The 18,092-nt window shown below is 46.8% G+C and overlaps 1 protein-coding gene across 1 annotated transcript; it reads left to right on the top strand.

Moving 5' to 3' along the window:
* Positions 1-15,104: 15,104 nt before the first annotated feature.
* LOC123151588 (cytochrome b561 and DOMON domain-containing protein At4g12980) lies at positions 15,105-17,526 on the top strand. The gene is made up of 3 exons (XM_044571272.1): positions 15,105-15,845; positions 16,584-16,838; positions 16,968-17,526. The coding sequence occupies exons 1-3, from the start codon at positions 15,225-15,227 to the stop codon at positions 17,271-17,273; spliced, it is 1,182 nt and encodes a 393-aa protein (XP_044427207.1). The 5' UTR covers positions 15,105-15,224; the 3' UTR covers positions 17,274-17,526.
* Positions 17,527-18,092: the final 566 nt, after the last annotated feature.

Here is an 18,092-nt window from a genome sequence, read left to right as displayed (position 1 = left end):
GACAGCAAAAGAAACAGCAACAGGCCAGTAGAATAATGGTAATGGGCCTAACTCCATTTGCCGGCTAGACACGCCTCCGTTGGATTTGGGCCGAATATCTTACTAACTCAATTGACCGTCGTCCAAGGAACGGCAGTATGTCAAGCCAGCCAGAGACAAAAACGCCCCTAAAAAAGCCAGCGACAAAAATGAGCAAGTGGGTGCAAGAGAAACTGAAAAGTTGTTTTTCTTTAAAAGAAAACTTAGCCGTGCCACAAGAGATTAATTGAATTTCAGACTTAGTTCGATTCTCATCGAGTGGCTGCTAACTTCCTAAGCTAAGTGTGACCATAATTATTTCTGCTAAGCTAAGTTCCCATCCGTTGTGTCTGCCGCGGCGCCGGCCGACGATTTTGGACGTATAGTACGAATCCGTGACCACTCGTACACATTGCAACCTCTTTGATGTGTTCGGCGTTATTTTCTTTGACTTTGACCAGTGAGTGAGAGTAGACGTCAACCGTCAGTGGACAAGACCTCGTCGACGCCGACGTTTACTTCAGTGTGTGACCACTCACACACTGTGGAGCTGAGACCCCGAATTCCAAGCCTGAATACTGGCACTTCATACGCGCTCGTTGAAATGGAATACCTACCGGAGCTCAGAAATTTGGCGGGAGAAGCTTTGATTGGGCCAGACCAGTTGACCCGTTGTAAACTTTTCTTCGAACGCCCGGACATTTCCACAAGAGTAGACTTCTTTGGTTTATACGAGTGGCCAAATCGGGCAGAGTACGGTCGCAGCTACGGCCAGGAAATCCATGCACGACAGGGACGTAACGTTTGTGTCAATGGCTGTAAGCCTGTACATAGCACGCCGCAAATGTTGGCTTCATCAGACTACAGTGTAGCGAAGTTCTTCGCAAGATAAACGCTCCTCGCACCCCGATGTGCACGGGACGATCCGTGCTTACCAGAAGAATTGTGCTATCGCTACCATGTTACATACACGCACCTTTTTATAGAGTGAGGCGTTTTGGCTCTGGGCCTCCATGGAGGTCGAATTTCTTGAACATTTGAACATCCCTCATTCCAACGTATTTCGTATTGAGAATTTACACGCTTGTGCATTATGTTTTTTCAGAATTTTTTGAAATGTAAAAAATTTGAATTTGAATTTTTCAAAAGCGGCCTCCAAAAGACATTTTTGCATTTTTATATACCAATGAAAAGGAGCTCAAGTATATTGCTTTAGGCATGGTTACATGACACATGTGGCCAGCAATCGAAACATTTTTTTTTGAAAAAACACTAAAGGTGAATTCGTAAATTCAAAAGGAGGAACGATTCTTCTTTCTTTTCTTTTTGAAGTACGCCGCTTTTCCTCCCATTTCGATCACAGCTTTGGCTTTCTGCCTTGTCGCTGACGTAATGCGGCCGTCACGGTGGCGTCATCGCTGTCGAGCACAACGAAGAGGGGTGAGCAGGGGCCACACACACGGCGACAGCGTCGGGTCTTTTTTTCGTTTTGTCTGGACTGACGGAATCACTCAGCCCATATGCTCATCGTCGCCACGCGCCAAATGTCGCCGTCGTCGCCGCGCCCCACTCGTCGCTTTTCCTCCGTATCCCGCGTCCTGTAGCTAGCAGCCGCACCTACTACCTCGCCTGTGCCGTCGCATGGACATGACCGTGAAACTCGCGGCGGCGTTAATCCAGCGGCGAGGTCGACTCGACGCAAGCGAAATTAATCTCCGGTCCAAGCAGACGGGGAAGTCAGGACACGGACTTGTAGCGGTGTGAACAGGGGAATGGCCGGCCCATGTGAATCTAGACGCCGCGACGGCAACGTCCATGCCATGGACACGACAGAACCGGACGAGAGGAGCCATTTTCAATGCGAAAATCCTATTCCTACGTGCACTTTTATTTAGGCGTGTAAGAGCATCTACGTTCGGATTTACAAATCTGGCCTTTCAATCGCCCGCGTCTGGATGCAGTGATCGAACATGCCTCAGATTTTAACAGTTGCATGTGGACAACTTTATACTAGATTCTCATATTCATATAAAGACGTGCAAACTAAAATAAACCTACGTACTACGTTGATCACCTAGCTACTTGTGGTCGGAGATGTCGACGATCTTCGTACCCGGCTTCGGCAACATGGGCGGCAGTTGTAACTCCGGCTCCTTCGACTGCTCCGCTCCGGCCTCCTCCACCTCTATCTCCACGTTGAGTTTGACGAAGAGCGCGTCGGACTTCGCCTGCTCCCGCCGATGGAATGCCCGGTTGGCCTCCACATAGGTCTCATCCTTGATGGACTTTAGGATGGCCTGCTGCTCCCCCATCTCATTGGACTGGGTGACGACGAACTCCGCCTGCTCCATGTTGAAGCCCTGCAGCTGCTGCTCCGGCAGCTCCGACTCTTGCTGCTCCGCCTCCTCCACCTGCATCGGAGCCATCTCCTGCTCCTCCTCTTCCCCCGGCTACTCCTCCTTTTCCCTCGGCTACCCCTCCTCCTCCTTCGGCTACAACGAGTCCGGAGGCAGCCCAGTAGCGATGCGGACGACGCGCGCGGCGCACGTGGCTTGCCTCGCCCGGATCTCCTGCTGGATCTCGTAGCGGCGCTCTAGAGTCAGCATGGCGTAGTAGGCGATCTTGCTCCGGCCCATGAGGAAGTTGCGGAGCGTCGGACCGTGGGCAGAGCACCAGAGCAAGGGAGGGAAAGGGGGAAGGTGGATAGGTTAGGGTTGCGGGACGCCAACCGGCTTAAATAACCTGATTTGGTTTTGGGAAGCTAGACGGAGCGGCGCCACGCGGCGACGGACACGGCATCCATTGGACCACCGGGTTTCTGGCCGTTTCCACGTAAGACCCGGCCATCAGACAGACGTGACGGACATGCCCGGGCATTTGAGGCCGTTTGAGGGGTCCATCTGAATCGAAAAACCGTGACCGATCAGTGACGGGGCGGGCGCCCGGCGATGCTCTAAGATACTACTACACCTCTTATAGCTCATCTTACTGTTAGTACAACTTTCACGGCACGTACGTGCTGGCGTCAGCGTCTGCCTTATTTGCCATGGTGATCGTTCTCTCTTGCCAATATCGAGTTACCACAATACTGGAAATCGTTTCCTCTTGGCAGATCATGTTCCCGAAAAACTGGTGCGATCGGAACACGCATCCCCGCGTTCCAGGAAAAGATACGAGAAGCTGACGAGCCATGAAGATTGCCGGTGAACTGCGCGCACCCAACCGTTTCATGGTGCTGACTGATGGCAACCTCACCAACGACGCTTTGCTAGATAGCTGACCAACCTAAACCTCAGATATCAAGCGTCGTTCAACGCCCATGACGACGTTCCAAGTCGTTGAACGTTGACAGGTACGCCGGCCTGCCAGCCGCACTCGCCGTTTCCTACGAGCTCACGCGAACGCTACCTGTCAGCAAGGCTCCTGGTCTGCGAAGACGGGAGCGTTCCCAGTGATTTCTCGCCCAACCGCAAAAGTAGAAGGCGTTCGTCGTAAGGGGTGAGTGTATGTACGTGTATATAAGTATTTGTTTTTGTACTGATGTTGAAAAAAAAGAAGTTCGTCATGCCGTGCGTTTTTCCGAACCACGTTACCTAAACGCAGAGTCCGCTGGGAGCTGCATGCGCGGGAGTCAACTCGACCGAAACGAACGCGCTGAAAGCCACTGTATTCTCGGCTGCTAATGACAGCTCTGAAGTTGAGGTGAGGCGTACTACCGGGCTCTCCCGTGTGGCCACGACCGACCGACTGGACTGCTCACCGCTCAGGCTCAGTCCGTCACCCACCTACCAGCCCTCACCTTCGTAGGAAAAGCCCGTCGGGGTGTGCTGTGTACATGTGCATAGATCCGGGGACGGGATCCAGCAGCCCTTCCATGCACACCGATGGAGTGCACAGTACTCCACAGAGACGCGACTCGGTCAGCTTCTATAGGCGTCGGACGTAAGCCTTGACGGCACCGGATGCCGGTGGTTGCGGTGCGTTCTGGAAAGATTTAGGGGTTGATACGCCGTCACGGCGCCGCCGCGTGGGGCGCTGCAGCCTGCAGATCGTCGTTGTCTGTCAATCCATGTGGAAGTGGAAGTTAAGATGTCAGATATCGACGGAGCACGTAATGCAGGCTCGGTGTCTTTCGTTCCTAGTACTGCATCATTTATTCATTTCATTTTCATTAGCAAGCAGGGCGTGCAAGCTCATCCTCCCGCTCATGTCATCCGTGATGTGTACGTACCAGTAGCAGGCTAGGTTGGTGGTGGATGGAGCGGATTAGAGAAGAGAATGACGTGCGTGGATGTGGAGCCGTGGACCGGACGGTGGTACGCTTTGACAATGCCATGTCGCATGCATGCGGGGATACGATATCTGGTGCAACCTGGCTGTGGCGAGGTACTCCATCCGTAGCGAGAGGATAATGCAATGCCCTCTTTGATCCAAAGGATGGATTTTGAGAGATATTTTGGAGGATTTCAATCCTCTGGGAGTTTTTTCTGCGTCTTTTGTAGTATTAATGTAGATGTAGAATCCATGTCAATTAATGAGGTGCTGTCTTCCATTTGCGGCAAGGAGAGATAGATGTTGTACCTACACACAGGGACTGCGTACACACCCACAATTAGGAGTATCTATTAGAGCTAAAAAAAACGGTCAGTCTCCATGCGTCCAAAGGGAGAGTCAGAACGTCCTTCATGGTTAGGGATCGGCTAGGAGTAGGATGAATGAATTTAGTAGGCTGGTTCCCTCGCCGCCATTGCCAAGCTCACTCGCCTTGACACCCGCGCACTCAAGGCCATTGCGGGGTGAACGCCCAGGATGGTGAGGCCTCAAGGCCATCCGCTGCCCCATGTCAGTAGTCATTTGTAGTCTGTTTCGTCGGCGACGACCAGCCATGCGCTTGGTGAAGTTAGGTCTAGTTATGTGTCTGCAACCCTGTAACAGTAGTTTGAGTAGGAGGCTAGTTGCTTGCTGGCGGGGTTTTGGGCCTATTGGTGGCCGCGGGCAACCCTAGCATAAATGGATGGTGTACTCGTGTTTCCCTTCAATGATTTTCGGTCGTCGACTGACTATCTTGCTTTGTAGAGTTATAGATCACCGCAGGAACTCCTCTTGGTTTGCCTATGGATGACGCCAACTGCCCCATTATGAGTTGGACTGTTAGAGGCTTAAACACCCCGGTGCGTCGCTTTTGTAGTTTGTGACGTCGCATGCACGCACAACCTAGCAATCCTGTGCCTTCAGGAGACCAAGATCAAGAGTTGGTTGCTAGCGATAGTTAAGGACATTGGAGGGACTAGGCTAGATGATTGCGCTGCACTGCCTGCAATGAGAACGTGAGGAGGAGTCGCCATCTTCTGGAACTCCGGCACCGTCTCCGTTCAAACGCGGGCGATCGGCCAGTTTTCCATCACGGGAAAAGTTAGCCTAGTAAGATCCCAGACCTCCTTCTGGCTAATTACGGTCTACGGGCCAGCAGATGAGATGCACAAGGATGAGTTCCTCGCAGAGATTGCAAGGGCGCCCCCACCATCAGGGGATGCTTTGTTAATTAACGGCAACTTCAACATCATATATGAGGCTAGAGACAAAAGCAACAACAACATTAATCGTAGGGTCATGGGCAAGTATAGAGCGGCCATTGATGCAACGGGTTTGCGTGAAATCAAATGCAAAAAATCGTCGCTTCACCTGGAGCAACGAACGACGAAACCCGACCCTAGTTAGCATTGACAAGTTTTTCTGCACAATCGGCCTGGGAAAACTTGTTCCCGACGCACCTTCTACACGCCGCATCCACCTCGTGCTCCGACCACTACCCACTACTACTAGCTGCGACGGCAGCCCCTCGACGGCGGGCGAGATTCAGATTCGAATCCTTCTGGCCCCGGCACCCACACTTCCATGAAACTGTTGAAAGGGCATGGAATCGCCCTACCCCCGAGCGTTGCATTGTCGCTAGGCTGAACACTAAAATGACATGGGTGGCTAGGGACCTGAGGATTTGGAGCAAATCGTTGTTCAGCGACGCATGCCTATAGCTACATCTTGCTACAGAAATTGTCCTGAGATTAGACATAGCACAAGAAAGTAGGATCCTCTCCGACGACGAGTTCCACTTATGAAAAGCTCTCAAGCTGTGGATCTTAGGCCTTGCTGCAGTAGAGCGAGCTCGGAAAAGGCAGGCGTCCCGCATCACATGGCTGCGGGCAGGCGATGTGCCAACTGCCTTCTTCCAGGCAAAGATCAATTCTAGAGCTCGCAAAAATTTCATACATACTCTGCATGGGCCAGTGGGTGTAGTCACCGCACAGGAAGACAAAGAGAAGCCGATCCATGATCATTTCCATTCTCCGTTGGGAACGACGGTGCATCGGAGCACCACCATCAATTGGACCTCACTCCAACTGCCACAAATTCAAGGCGGAGGCTTGGACAACCCCTTCATAGAGGAAGAAATGTGTCGTGCGATCAAATCTTCCCTGGCCGAGCGATAGCCGGGACCGGATGGCTTCTCGGGCATTTTCTTCAGATCCTGCTGGGCACTCATCAAAGGCGACATCATGGCGGCCTTCTCCAAATTCTATAGTCTTGCTGGTAGAAACTTCGCGATGCTCAACACATCTTTAGTAGCTTTACTCCCCAAAAATGATGGGGCCTCCTCCGTCAGTGGCTATAGGCCAATTAGTCTAATCCACTCCATCACCAAACTAATCTCCAAGGTCCTCTCGATGAGGTGGCCACGGTCATTGATAACCCACAAGTATAGGGGATTGCAACAGTTTTCGAGGGTAGAGTATTCAACCCAAATTTATTGATTCGACACAAGGGGAGCCAAAGAATATTCTCAAGTATTAGCAGCTGAGTTGTCAATTCAACCACGGCTGGAAAACATAATATCCATGGCAAAGTATTTAGTAGCAAAGTAATATGGAAGCAACGGTAACGGTGGCAAAAGTAACAGTATTGGTTTTGTAGTGATTGTAACAGTGGCAACGGGAAAGTAACTAAGCAAAGATCAATATGTGAAAAGCTCGTAGGCAATGGGTTGGTGATGGATAATTATGTCGGATGCGATTCCTCATGCAATAGTTATAACATAGGGTGACACAGAACTAGCTCCAGTTCAATAATGTAATGTAGACATGTATTCCGAATATAGTCATACGTGCTTATGGAAAAGAACTTGCATGACATCTTTTGTCCTACCCTCTCGTGGCAGCGGGGTACTATTGGAAACTAAGGGATATTAAGGCCTCCTTTTAATAGAGTACCGAACCAAAGCATTAACACTTAGTGAATACATGAACTCCTCAAACTACGGTCATCACCGGTAAGTATCCCGATTATTGTCACTTCGGGGTTAATGGATCATAACACATAATAGGTGACTATAGACTTGCAAGATAGGATCAAGAACTCACATATATTCATGAAAATATAATAGGTTCAGATCTGAAATCATGGCACTCGGGCCCTAGTGACAAGCATTAAGCATAGCAAAGTCACAGCAACATCAATCTTAGAACATAATTGATACTAGGGATCAAACGCTAACAAAACTAACTCGATTACATGATAAATCTCATCCAACCCATCACCGTCCAGCAAGACTACACATGGCGGTGAGTATCATGAAATTGGTGATGGAGGAAGGTTGATGATGACGATGGCGACGGATTCCCCTCTCCGGAGCCCCGAACGGACTCCAGATTAGCCCTCCCGAGAGAGATTAGGGCTTGGCGGCGGCTCCGTATCATAAAACACGATGAATCCTTCTCTATGATTTTTTCCTCTCCGAACGTGAATATATAGAGTTGGAGTTGAGGTCGGTGGAGCACCAGGGGGCCCACGAGGCAGGGGGCGCGCCCAGGGGGTAGGCGCGCCCCCACCCTCGTGGACATGGTGTGGGCCCTCTGTCCTTGATTCTTTCGCCAGTATTTTTTATATATTTCAAAAATATTCTCCGTTTATTTTCAGGTCATTCCGAGAACTTTTATTTCTGCACAAAAATAACACCATGGCAATTATGCTGAAAACAGCGCCAGTCCGGGTTAGTTCCATTCAATTCATGCAAGTTAGAGTCCAAAACAAGGGCAAAAGTGTTTGGAAAAGTAGATACGTTGGATACGTATCAGTCATTCACACATTGATTTCCCCAGCACAGTCGGCCTTCCTACAAACCAAGTGCATTCATGACAGTTTTCTGTACATCCAAAATTGCGTCAAACCACTTCACAGAAAGAAGACTCCGGCCCTACTACTCAAACTAGACATCACCAAAGCCTTCGACAATGTATCCTGGGAATACATCCTTGAGCTTATGCAGAGGCTAGGATTTAGTGCTCGGTGGAGAGACTGGATCGCTCTCCTACTCTCCACCTCATCTTCTTCATTCCTCCTAAACGGCTCGTCGGGCTGGAAGATTACGCATCGTCGAGGACTCTTGCAGGGCGACCCACTATCGTCTTTCCTGTTCATCTTGGCAATTGATCCCCTACATCACCTCTTAGAGGAGGCCACGCATCGACAAATTATTGCTCCACTGCCCGGCTGTGAGCTCAAACTTAGAACCAGCCTATACGCCGACGATGTAGTCATATTTTCAAACCCAATACAACATGAGATTGACGCGCTCCTAGACATCCTCCAGGGCTTTGGTGAATCCGAGGGCCTCCATATAAACCCCTCAAAGTCATCGGCTCTACCCATTAGATGCGACAACGTCGACCTCATGGCCATGCCACCATGCAGCGACGAGGACATGGCCCTGTTTGCGGCTGCAACGACAGTAACGATAGGAGATGGCTCGACGGCTCTCTTCTGGCACTCTCGCTGGATTGGAACATGCACCCTCGCCTCAGCATACCTGTGACGCCCCCGATTCAATCATGCACTAATCATACACGCAAATGTGTACGATCAAGATTAGGGACTCACAGGAAGATATCACGACACAACTCTAGACACAAATAAAATAATACAAGCTGCATATTACAAGCCAGGGGCCTCGAGGGCTCGAATACAAGCTCGATAGACAAGAGTTAGCGAAAGCAACAATATCTGACTACAGACATAAGTTAAACAAGGATGCCTTAAGAAGGCTAGCACAAACATCAACGATCGAAGAGGCAGGCCTCATGCCTGGGACCTCCTAACTACTCCTGGTCGTCGTCGGTCTCCATGTAGTAGTAGGCAACCTCGGTGCAGTAATAGTAGTCGACTGGGGTGGCATTTGGCTCCATGGTTCCACCATCTGGTTGCAACAACCGGAAAGAAGAAGGAAGGGGGAAAAGGGGTAGCAAAGAAACCGTGAGTACTCATCCAAAGTACTCGCAAGCATCAGATCTATACTAAGTATGCATTGACATCAAATGGAGGGGTTGTATCTGTGGACTGAACTACAGAATGCCAGAATAGAGGGGAAGGCCTAGCCTATCGAAGACTAGCATCTTCAAGCAGCTCCAAGCATCTTGCATCATGTAGAAGAGTAAGGATATCATATTATAATTAGCAATCATGTTGTAGTGAACGCCTAGATATGGACGCAGACGTAGAGGAAGCAGATGAACATAGGCCAGCAGTCGCGTCCCAAAAACCTAATTATCCCTTTCCCGTCAACCGTGCACGCGGTGAACGGGATGGATCGCCGCCGGCAGCAGCAGCAATGGAACAACGTGGGCATGAAGGCAGATGTGATCTGATTCGCGTGACGGCTAGGGTAGGAGATGCCTCACACATATAAATAAGCGCATAGGTGTGAGCTCGGCTCGAATAATTCCCTTGATGCGGCGCGGCGGAGGAGGAGCGCGCGAGGGCCTCTTCTCTTCTGAGGCTCCAATAGCATGTGAAAGAGAATCCCTTATAAGAAGGTCCAACTCCTCTCCAACTAGCAAGGTGGGACTAAACTTTCCATCACCCCTTGTCATGACATCTACATGAGCTCTTAGAGATTTTTATGAAATTGTTAGATGGGACTAAAGCCCACCCCATATTTCAACAGCGAGATCTTTAACCCAAGTGATATTTGCTCAACTAACTAATCAATCAAACCGATTTCTTTCATACTCCCTCCGTCCCAAAATGCTAAAAAATGTAAGATCATTTTTTACACTACGGGACCAAGCAATCAGAGAGACCTAGTTGAGCTTCTACACCATAGTTGTTGCATGCACGTGCAGTGGGGGAGCTACCCAAAAATGATTGAGCGGGCAAAGGTGGTCGATACTGAAGGAAACACATTTTTCTCTCTCAAAAAGACCCTAATTTACCTATACTATTAAATCTCCCGGCCATGGCCCATCTGACCTTGCTGTAGCTCTGCCGGCGTGCAGGCGAGTGTTTGTTGCACTTCTCACAATGGCTCTTCTGAAAATTAGCTGAGATCATGATGTGTTGATTGATTAAGCTTAGCATGCAGTTTTCTAAGTCATGTATACGGGTATACATTCACTCCTATGAACACAAACATGCACACCTTACCCATATTAGCACCTTCAAGACTGAGCCGACATATCATTTTAAGATTGACGAAGTCATCACAGGCGCCTCGTAGTCGATGAGAACGTCTCCTCCCACTAAACACGCATCTCTGGCAACCCTGAAATAAATTTAATATAATGTGAGCACCATAACTTGAATCCTGGTGGGCTAATGATACCACTATCCTCCTAACCATCCAGTTACAGATTGGTTCGCCTAAGTCATCTAGATCAACGTTTTTTTCTTGGCGCATGTTCATCCAGAAGGTGGCCGCATAAGAGATGGTGCATGTGGAACAACGCGAGTGAGCGCTTAGGCTTTCCGCATAAATAATGACAAAACCTGCACACAATTTACACATAAATGTGTTTTTTAATACACATATAATAATGGAGTTTTTGCAAGAAGCAATTGTAAGAAAGAATGAATTCGTGGCATTGGTATTACCTTAAATTAGAAAGAAAATAACATATACAAGTTTACACAAATTTAAAATAAGGAATTTTTGTATAAAGACTGAATTGGTGGTATTGATATTACCCTTTAAAAGATAGAAAAATTATGAAATTTCCACACACTTTACACGGAAATTGTGCTTTCTATAATACCCAAGTATAAGCATATAATAATGGATTTTTGCAAAAAAAAATGTTTCCTATGAAGGAATAAATTAATGGATTAGTATTACCCAATAAGAAGGAAGAGAATGAAATAAAACTACAAAAACAAATAATGAATTAGTGGCATTGCTATTACACTTATAAAATAAAATATTGAAAATAATCAGTTTTTCAAGAAATAATGAATTATTAGCATTTGTATTACTCTTGAAGAAGAAAGACAATAAAATAATCTAAAACAGGAAATAACAAAATCTGCACATAATTTACAAAAAGTTACGCTTTTTATAGTATGCAAGAATAATCATATAATAGTAAAACTTTCACACCAAAAAAGTTTCTAAGAAGTAAAAATTTAGTGCTAGCGGTATTACTCTTAAAGAAGAAAGGAAATGAAATAAAAGCCAAAACAAACTCAAAACTATGAAGTTTTCCACGAAAGAATAAATTAGCGGCAGTGATATTACCTTTTTAAAGAAAAAATGAACCTAAAAAAGAGAAATGAACTAGAAAAATTCAAAATAATGAAGTTTGCAAAGGAAGAATGAATCAGTGACACTGATATTACCCTTGAAGAAGAAAGAAAAAAAATCTAAAACAAACAATGGTAAAAACTAAATACAATAAACATAAAAATTGTGCTATTAAAAACATGCAAGCTTAAGTATATAATAGTGGGATTTTCACAAAAATAAATTTTCCTAAGAACAAATGAATTAGTGGCATTGGTATTATCATAAAAAAGGAATAAAAATAAAATAATAATAATAATAATAATGAAATTTATTAAGGATGAATGAGTTAGTGGCATTGGTATTACCCTTTAAGAAGAAGGAAAATAAAAGAACTGGCAAAAGTTTTGTAGTGAAATTGCACTTTTTATAATTTGCAAAGGATAATCATATAATGGTGCATTTTTGGCGCATATTGTATAGTTTTTATGTGTATACATTTACGCTCCCAATATCTTGAAAATAGCCAAAAATAAAACCGATAGTTGAAAAGGAAAAACAGAAGAAAAAACACATAAAAACTAAAAAAAAATAGGAAAACAAATGGAGAAAGAGAAAGGCTGGGTTGCATAGATAACGGGTCGCGGCCCAATAAGAAATGAACTGACCGAAAACTCTGTTCATTCGACAAAACCAAGGCCAAAAAAGCACAGGGAAAAAAACAGAAAAAGGATGCACTCAAAGCATAGATCAACGACTAGTAAATGGACTAATCCAAATTTAATTTTCAAGCGACTCACATATAGATGGATTAGTTAAAATTTCATAGTTGTATCAAAAAAAGTTTTAACTTTTTGACCCAGAAACTCTAGAACAATTGTTTATATTAATTAAAATAAGTAAAAAGTTATTTAATGTGCAAACTACAAGCCTAAAGCTATCCAATTCCAGTTTTTCTAACATGAAGAAATTCCAAATTCTAGTTACTTTTGTTAAACAAAGCAAGCAATACATTGGTCAAGACAATTAATGTGTTGGGATTTAGTTCTGATCCTCATCACCAGCATATCTTGCATCAGTTTGAATCTCGAGGAATGCATTGAAGGTCATTTATTCTCAAATATCTTGCCATTTCTTTGCATCTATAAATTTCAGCAACCCATTATAATGATATCCATAACAATCTTTTTAGGCAGGGCAGATTTCAAGAGTCTGATCTCATCGAAAGTAGATATGCATGGAGGTCTTCGTGGGATGATAGTGTCCCAGTAGGCTTGCACAAAAGAGCAATTCCATAGCCGATGCAGGGTATTTTATGCAAGTACATGATCCAGTAACTCTTCATGTGCACACCCTTGCGCTTAAGGAGATTTCTGGAGTTAAGTCTATCATGCATAACTTACCAGAAGAAAATTTTATGGCTAGCAGCTTTCCAAAGCCGTTTGAAAATGATGTGAGCCTGACATTGATCAATCAAATGGTTGTACATTTTCTTGCATGAGAATTGCTTTGAATATCAAATATAAGCCCAACAATCATGCTCAAAAGTAATAGGGTGGTGCACCAACAAATGACTCAGATTCTCAAACTGGTTGAACGCCTGAATTGACAGAGGTATGTGGAAGCTTTCTGTGATGTCTGCCTGAAACAACAAAACCACATATGATGAGTTTTGGTTAATAGCAAAAGAGTACAATTCAGAATATTGCACTTTGAGTTGTTGATCCTTCCATTTGTGTTCCCAAAATAAAGTTAAATCTACAGATGGCATAGAACATGCGGCAACCTCTTTGAATAAGGGAAGCCGCTCTAGGTGAGACTGCCACCAAAAGGAGCCCTCAATTCTACCACATGGCCTCAGAATAGTATGATTCCGAGACAAGCTTGACCCATGACAACTCTTCCTTGTTGTAAAACTTGTGCAGATTCTTAATTAGGATTCCCAATCCTCCATGGCTTTTAGGCTTGTAGGTCTCCTTCCAAGCAATTAAAGCAGGGCCATATTCTTCTCCATGAACAAAATATGAGGTACTTATTAATTGTTGGGAATCGTAATACTCCCTCCATTCCCTTATACAAGGTCACAAACTCATATTACAAGTACCAAGATAAAATTTAATGACTCCTTTGCAAGTCAACTTTTCTTTTCGTTAACCGGGATCATTAATACACCACAAACATGCATCGAATGAATGGGAATGAAGTGGCTGAGTGTCATTATGACTACATGCATGTAAGTATTAAAAAGTTGCTAGTTCAAGGAAACATCATTAATTTTTGCCTCGATTACTGTTGATGGCCTTGTATTGATGCAAAATGTATTTTTGACAGTGACCTTGTATAAGGGAATGGAGGGAGTAGAAAAAACCCGTCATAGGAATCAAGAATCATGATCACTACGAAGATGCATACAACGTTAGATCTGACCGTTACCAACTTCGAGTTACAGTGGAAAAATAGTTGGCATAGGTCGTTCTTGAAGTCTCTCGAACCGTCCCACAAACATATCAATATTTGTGTGTGTGCTTAAAGATATCGGTTCATAGGCCATTGTGAGATTACATCTGGAGGCTTAACTGAATAAGTAAGAGTAACAAGAGGAAGATCTATACAAGAAAGCCTTTTTGGCCAAACAGTGGGTAATAAGATTATTTTTATCCTAGGAATATGTGTGACAACCTTGTAAGAGTTGAGGTAGGAAGTAATATTAAATAAATTTGCAAGTAAACGTCTGCCCCCCCAATGTCTGTCTTTCAAATAAATTCTTCGCTTCAGCGGCATCAAGCAATATCATGCAATCATAATGGAAAGATATCAAGTTCCATCCCAAAGCCTTAACCATCGAAGCAGCCAGGAATAAACCCATATCTTCTGCCTGCAAAATAGAGAGAGAAAACATTTAAGGCCATCGCTTGAATGAATAGTGAGTGGTTATTCTCTTCATTCCTTATGAACACTGCAAAGGAAGCTTCGTTTCCCACCACCGCAGGATTAAAGGCCGCATCAACATAAGCCAAGAAGCATGTAGATAGTTTTCTGTTTGGAAAGAAAATCGTTTCTAGACTTCCAAATGTTCCATAGAAGAGTAAAAATGTAGGCTATGTTTAACAGTTTAAGTGGAGCTGCTGAGAGGACAAGATGAGCAGAGGGATACAAATTAGTTAGTAAGTGTTTGTGCTTAATTAGCGGAGCCCGGTAGACTAAACGGAGCACTTGCCACCCCTGAATCTACATGGCCGTGCAGGAATTTGTCATCACGTCCAATGTAGGCAGGTAAATATGCACCAAATCCATGAGCCGAACGAGTATAGTATAGTAGATCATCTTTCCGTACGTTACGGTTCATCATCATCAGTAGTAAACTGGGCAAGTCGCCGCGCAGAAACGGCAAGGAACGGGCGTAAAAACGGAACGTGTTTAGCCTTTCCTAAAGGCCCCAGACCGCGTCAACCCCCGCCCAATCATACGCGCCCACATGTCCTCCTCCCCTCCCCGCCTCCTCCTTTATTAACCGCGCCACCTCCTCCCCTGCTTCCCACACGCCCCGGCTCCAAAGCGCAGGCCTTCTCTTTCCCCACACCACACCACCCACCGGCCTCCTCCCACCCGAACCCCCATTAACCCCAGAGGAGAGATCCCCCGTCCTCTGACGCCAGCGGCCATGTCCGTCACGCGGGTTCTTGCGCTGCTTGTCGCGGCGGCGCTGGCGGCCGCGGCGCCGGCGCGCGTGGGCGCGGCGGGGGCGTGCGCGGCGGAGAGGTTCTCCAAGAACCGCGTGTACGCCGCCTGCACCGACCTGCCCACCCTGGGCGCGTCCGTGCACTGGACCTACGACCCGGCGGCCTCCTCCCTCTCCGTGGCGTTCGTCGCCGCGCCGCCCTCGTCCGGCGGCTGGGTCGCCTGGGGCCTCAACCCCTCCGGCGACGGCATGAGCGGCACGCAGGCGCTCGTCGCCTCGCCCACGGGCAGCGGCGGCGCGTACGGCGTCCAGACGTTCGACATCCAGGGCACATCGCTCGGATCGCCGGGCCCCATCGCCTACAAGACGTCCGACCTCGCCGCCGAGGTCGGCGCCGACGGCCGCGTCCAGATGTTCGGGAAGCTCGCGCTCCAGAACGGCACCGGGGAGGTGAACCAGGTCTGGCAGGTGGGACCGGCGTCGGGCGGGAGCATCGGCATACACGCCATGGCCGCCGCCAACATGGGGGCCAAGGGGAAGCTCAACCTCGTCACGGGGGCGACCACAGCCGTCAGCGGAGGCAGCATCCTCAGGAAGAAAAATGTGAGCACTCTACCCCGGAATTTATTCATTTGATTCCACATTTATGTCTCCATGCTCAAGTTTTTCCTTCCTTTCGAACGCTTCAATTTGGCAATCGTAACGCAAACTAAAATTGGACGAGGAGAGATATTCTATACAGAAAAAACTTGAATTGCTGGCAAAGTAATGGGGACAATTTTCACCTTTTAACATAAGCTCTAATTTTTTTTAGTATCCAACTTTTCTACGAGTGAGTAACTGTAGCTGTCGAAGCGGTTTACTGCAATGTTTAAACAGGAGTAAACCGCATGAACTAGTGGCAACAACATGGAAATACAATCAATTTTGTATGCTTCTAACGGACACCTCACAAGAAAACTGTGCCTGTTTGCCATGTGAAATCTCACATGCATATGCAAGATTTCAACTCTAGTGCCCCGGTTGGTTTGAGTTGACTTGTATCTGAACACACATCAGCTGTATAATTTCCTCGTAAAGTTGACTCTGTGTGTCACATGGTTTTGTCTGTTCCATGCACTTTGAAAATTTACACACTGGAGCTGATATTTCCTTGCCTAGCCAGTAGATTTCTTCCTGCCTTGGTGGACTTTACCCTTTGATCAGTCTAATTGTTGATAGCTACATTTGCTTGTTCATTCATGGCATTGAGATGGAAGTATAAAACAGAGCATACTGAAGTAGGAGTACTAATTTTATCAAAACATTGTCATCCTTACCCCTGTTTTTTTTTCTGTGCAGACCCATGGAATTCTGAATGCTGTGAGCTGGGGGATTCTTCTGCCAATGGGAGGCATAGTTGCTAGATACCTCAAGACATTCAAATCAGCCGACCCTGCCTGGTTCTACCTTCACGTTGCTTGCCAGCTGATCGGGTATGCTGTGGGAGTGTCTGGCTGGGCCACCGGCATTCATCTAGGAAATCTGTCCAAGGGAATCACCTACTCGCTTCACAGGAACATCGGGATCGCCGTATTTGCTCTCGGTACCGTTCAGGTAGATGATCTCCACATTCCCAATTCCTCTCTCTATCATCTGCTAAAATTGAAGCATTTTTGTGCAATGCCAGTTGCCTAGCTGAGCAGAGCTTACTAATGCTGTGACCATTTCTTTCTTGTGCAATAGATCTTTGCGCTGTTCCTGAGGCCGAAGAAGGATCACAAGCTGCGGGTGTACTGGAACGTGTACCACCACTCGGTGGGCTACACCATCATCATCCTGGGCATCGTCAACATCTTCAAGGGCATGAGCATCCTGGACGTGGCGCAGAAGTGGAAGACGGGCTACATCATCGCCATCGGCATCCTGGGCGGCGTCGCGGTGGCGCTGGAGGTGATCACCTGGGCCATCGTGCTCAAGAGGAGGAAGACGGAGGACAAGGCCTACAACGGCGGCGCCTCCAACAACAACAACGGCCATCTGCCCATGTGATGCGATGTGATGTGATTCTTTCTCGGTGGCCGGAGTCTGTGGGCTGTGTTGAGCTGAGCTGCGTGTGTGTGAGCATGGATTGGCAGATGCTATGTAGGTTAGGGCCGGGCCTTAGTGGCCTTCGTCTCTCTGTTTCTTTTTTTATGATGATGATGATGATTGATAGATGTGTGTGTATAGTACTGCTGCACATTATATTAGTTATTATATACTGGAATGAGAGAGGTGATGCCGGTCGATGCATACTTGGGTACTTGTTGTGCGTGCATTTTGGTACGTTTTGGTCTGAAGTACACTTGTTGTGGCATATGCTGTGTTGATGATCATCATCACCCACTTGTTTTATGGGGCCATTTAGCCATGGCCTGTTTTTGTGATAGCCGGGAGAGGTGTCCCGGTGGTGGTGGTGGTTGGTGAAGCAGAAGCAGAAGCCGGGAAGATAGAAAATGTTTCTGCCAGTGAGTGGAAGCATGATCTCTCTAGAAAGGAGGTGACACGGGCAGCAGGCGTCAAGTACACTGAATTTGTTTCTTCAAGGCCGGGGAAAGCGAATGCAGAGTTCTTTCACTTTTGTATTCCCCACAGGACATTTGGTTGTTTCTGGTGCTAGTGTACGTACAGTATGTACTATAACTTTCCCACTCCGTGAGTGGGCCTACTGGGTGGCGGATCTGTCCATACGTGTCCCGGTACGAATGAACAAGATTGGCAGTGGCGTGCAGTGGGTGGTTCACTTGAGCCGAGAAGAGAAGCGAACGGGTGAGGAATTGGAGAGGGCGTGTGTGGCGCTAGATTCAGTGCAGGTCGATTCATACATAC

Source organism: Triticum aestivum, chromosome 7A (genome assembly GCF_018294505.1).
Source record: "Triticum aestivum cultivar Chinese Spring chromosome 7A, IWGSC CS RefSeq v2.1, whole genome shotgun sequence".
NCBI classification, from domain to species: domain Eukaryota; kingdom Viridiplantae; phylum Streptophyta; class Magnoliopsida; order Poales; family Poaceae; genus Triticum; species Triticum aestivum.
Note: the sequence above shows the minus strand (reverse complement) of the source record. Positions and strands in the feature narration are given on the sequence as shown.

Excerpts from the sequence above, each read along its gene's own strand:
- LOC123151588 (XM_044571272.1), top strand. The coding sequence starts at position 15,225 with ATGTCCGTCACGCGGGTTCTTGCGCTGCTTGTCGCGGCGGCGCTGGCG. Across the intron at positions 15,846-16,583 it reads GCATCCTCAGGAAGAAAAAT|ACCCATGGAATTCTGAATGC; the intron begins GTGAGCACTCTA and ends TTTTCTGTGCAG. Across the intron at positions 16,839-16,967 it reads TTGCTCTCGGTACCGTTCAG|ATCTTTGCGCTGTTCCTGAG; the intron begins GTAGATGATCTC and ends CTTGTGCAATAG.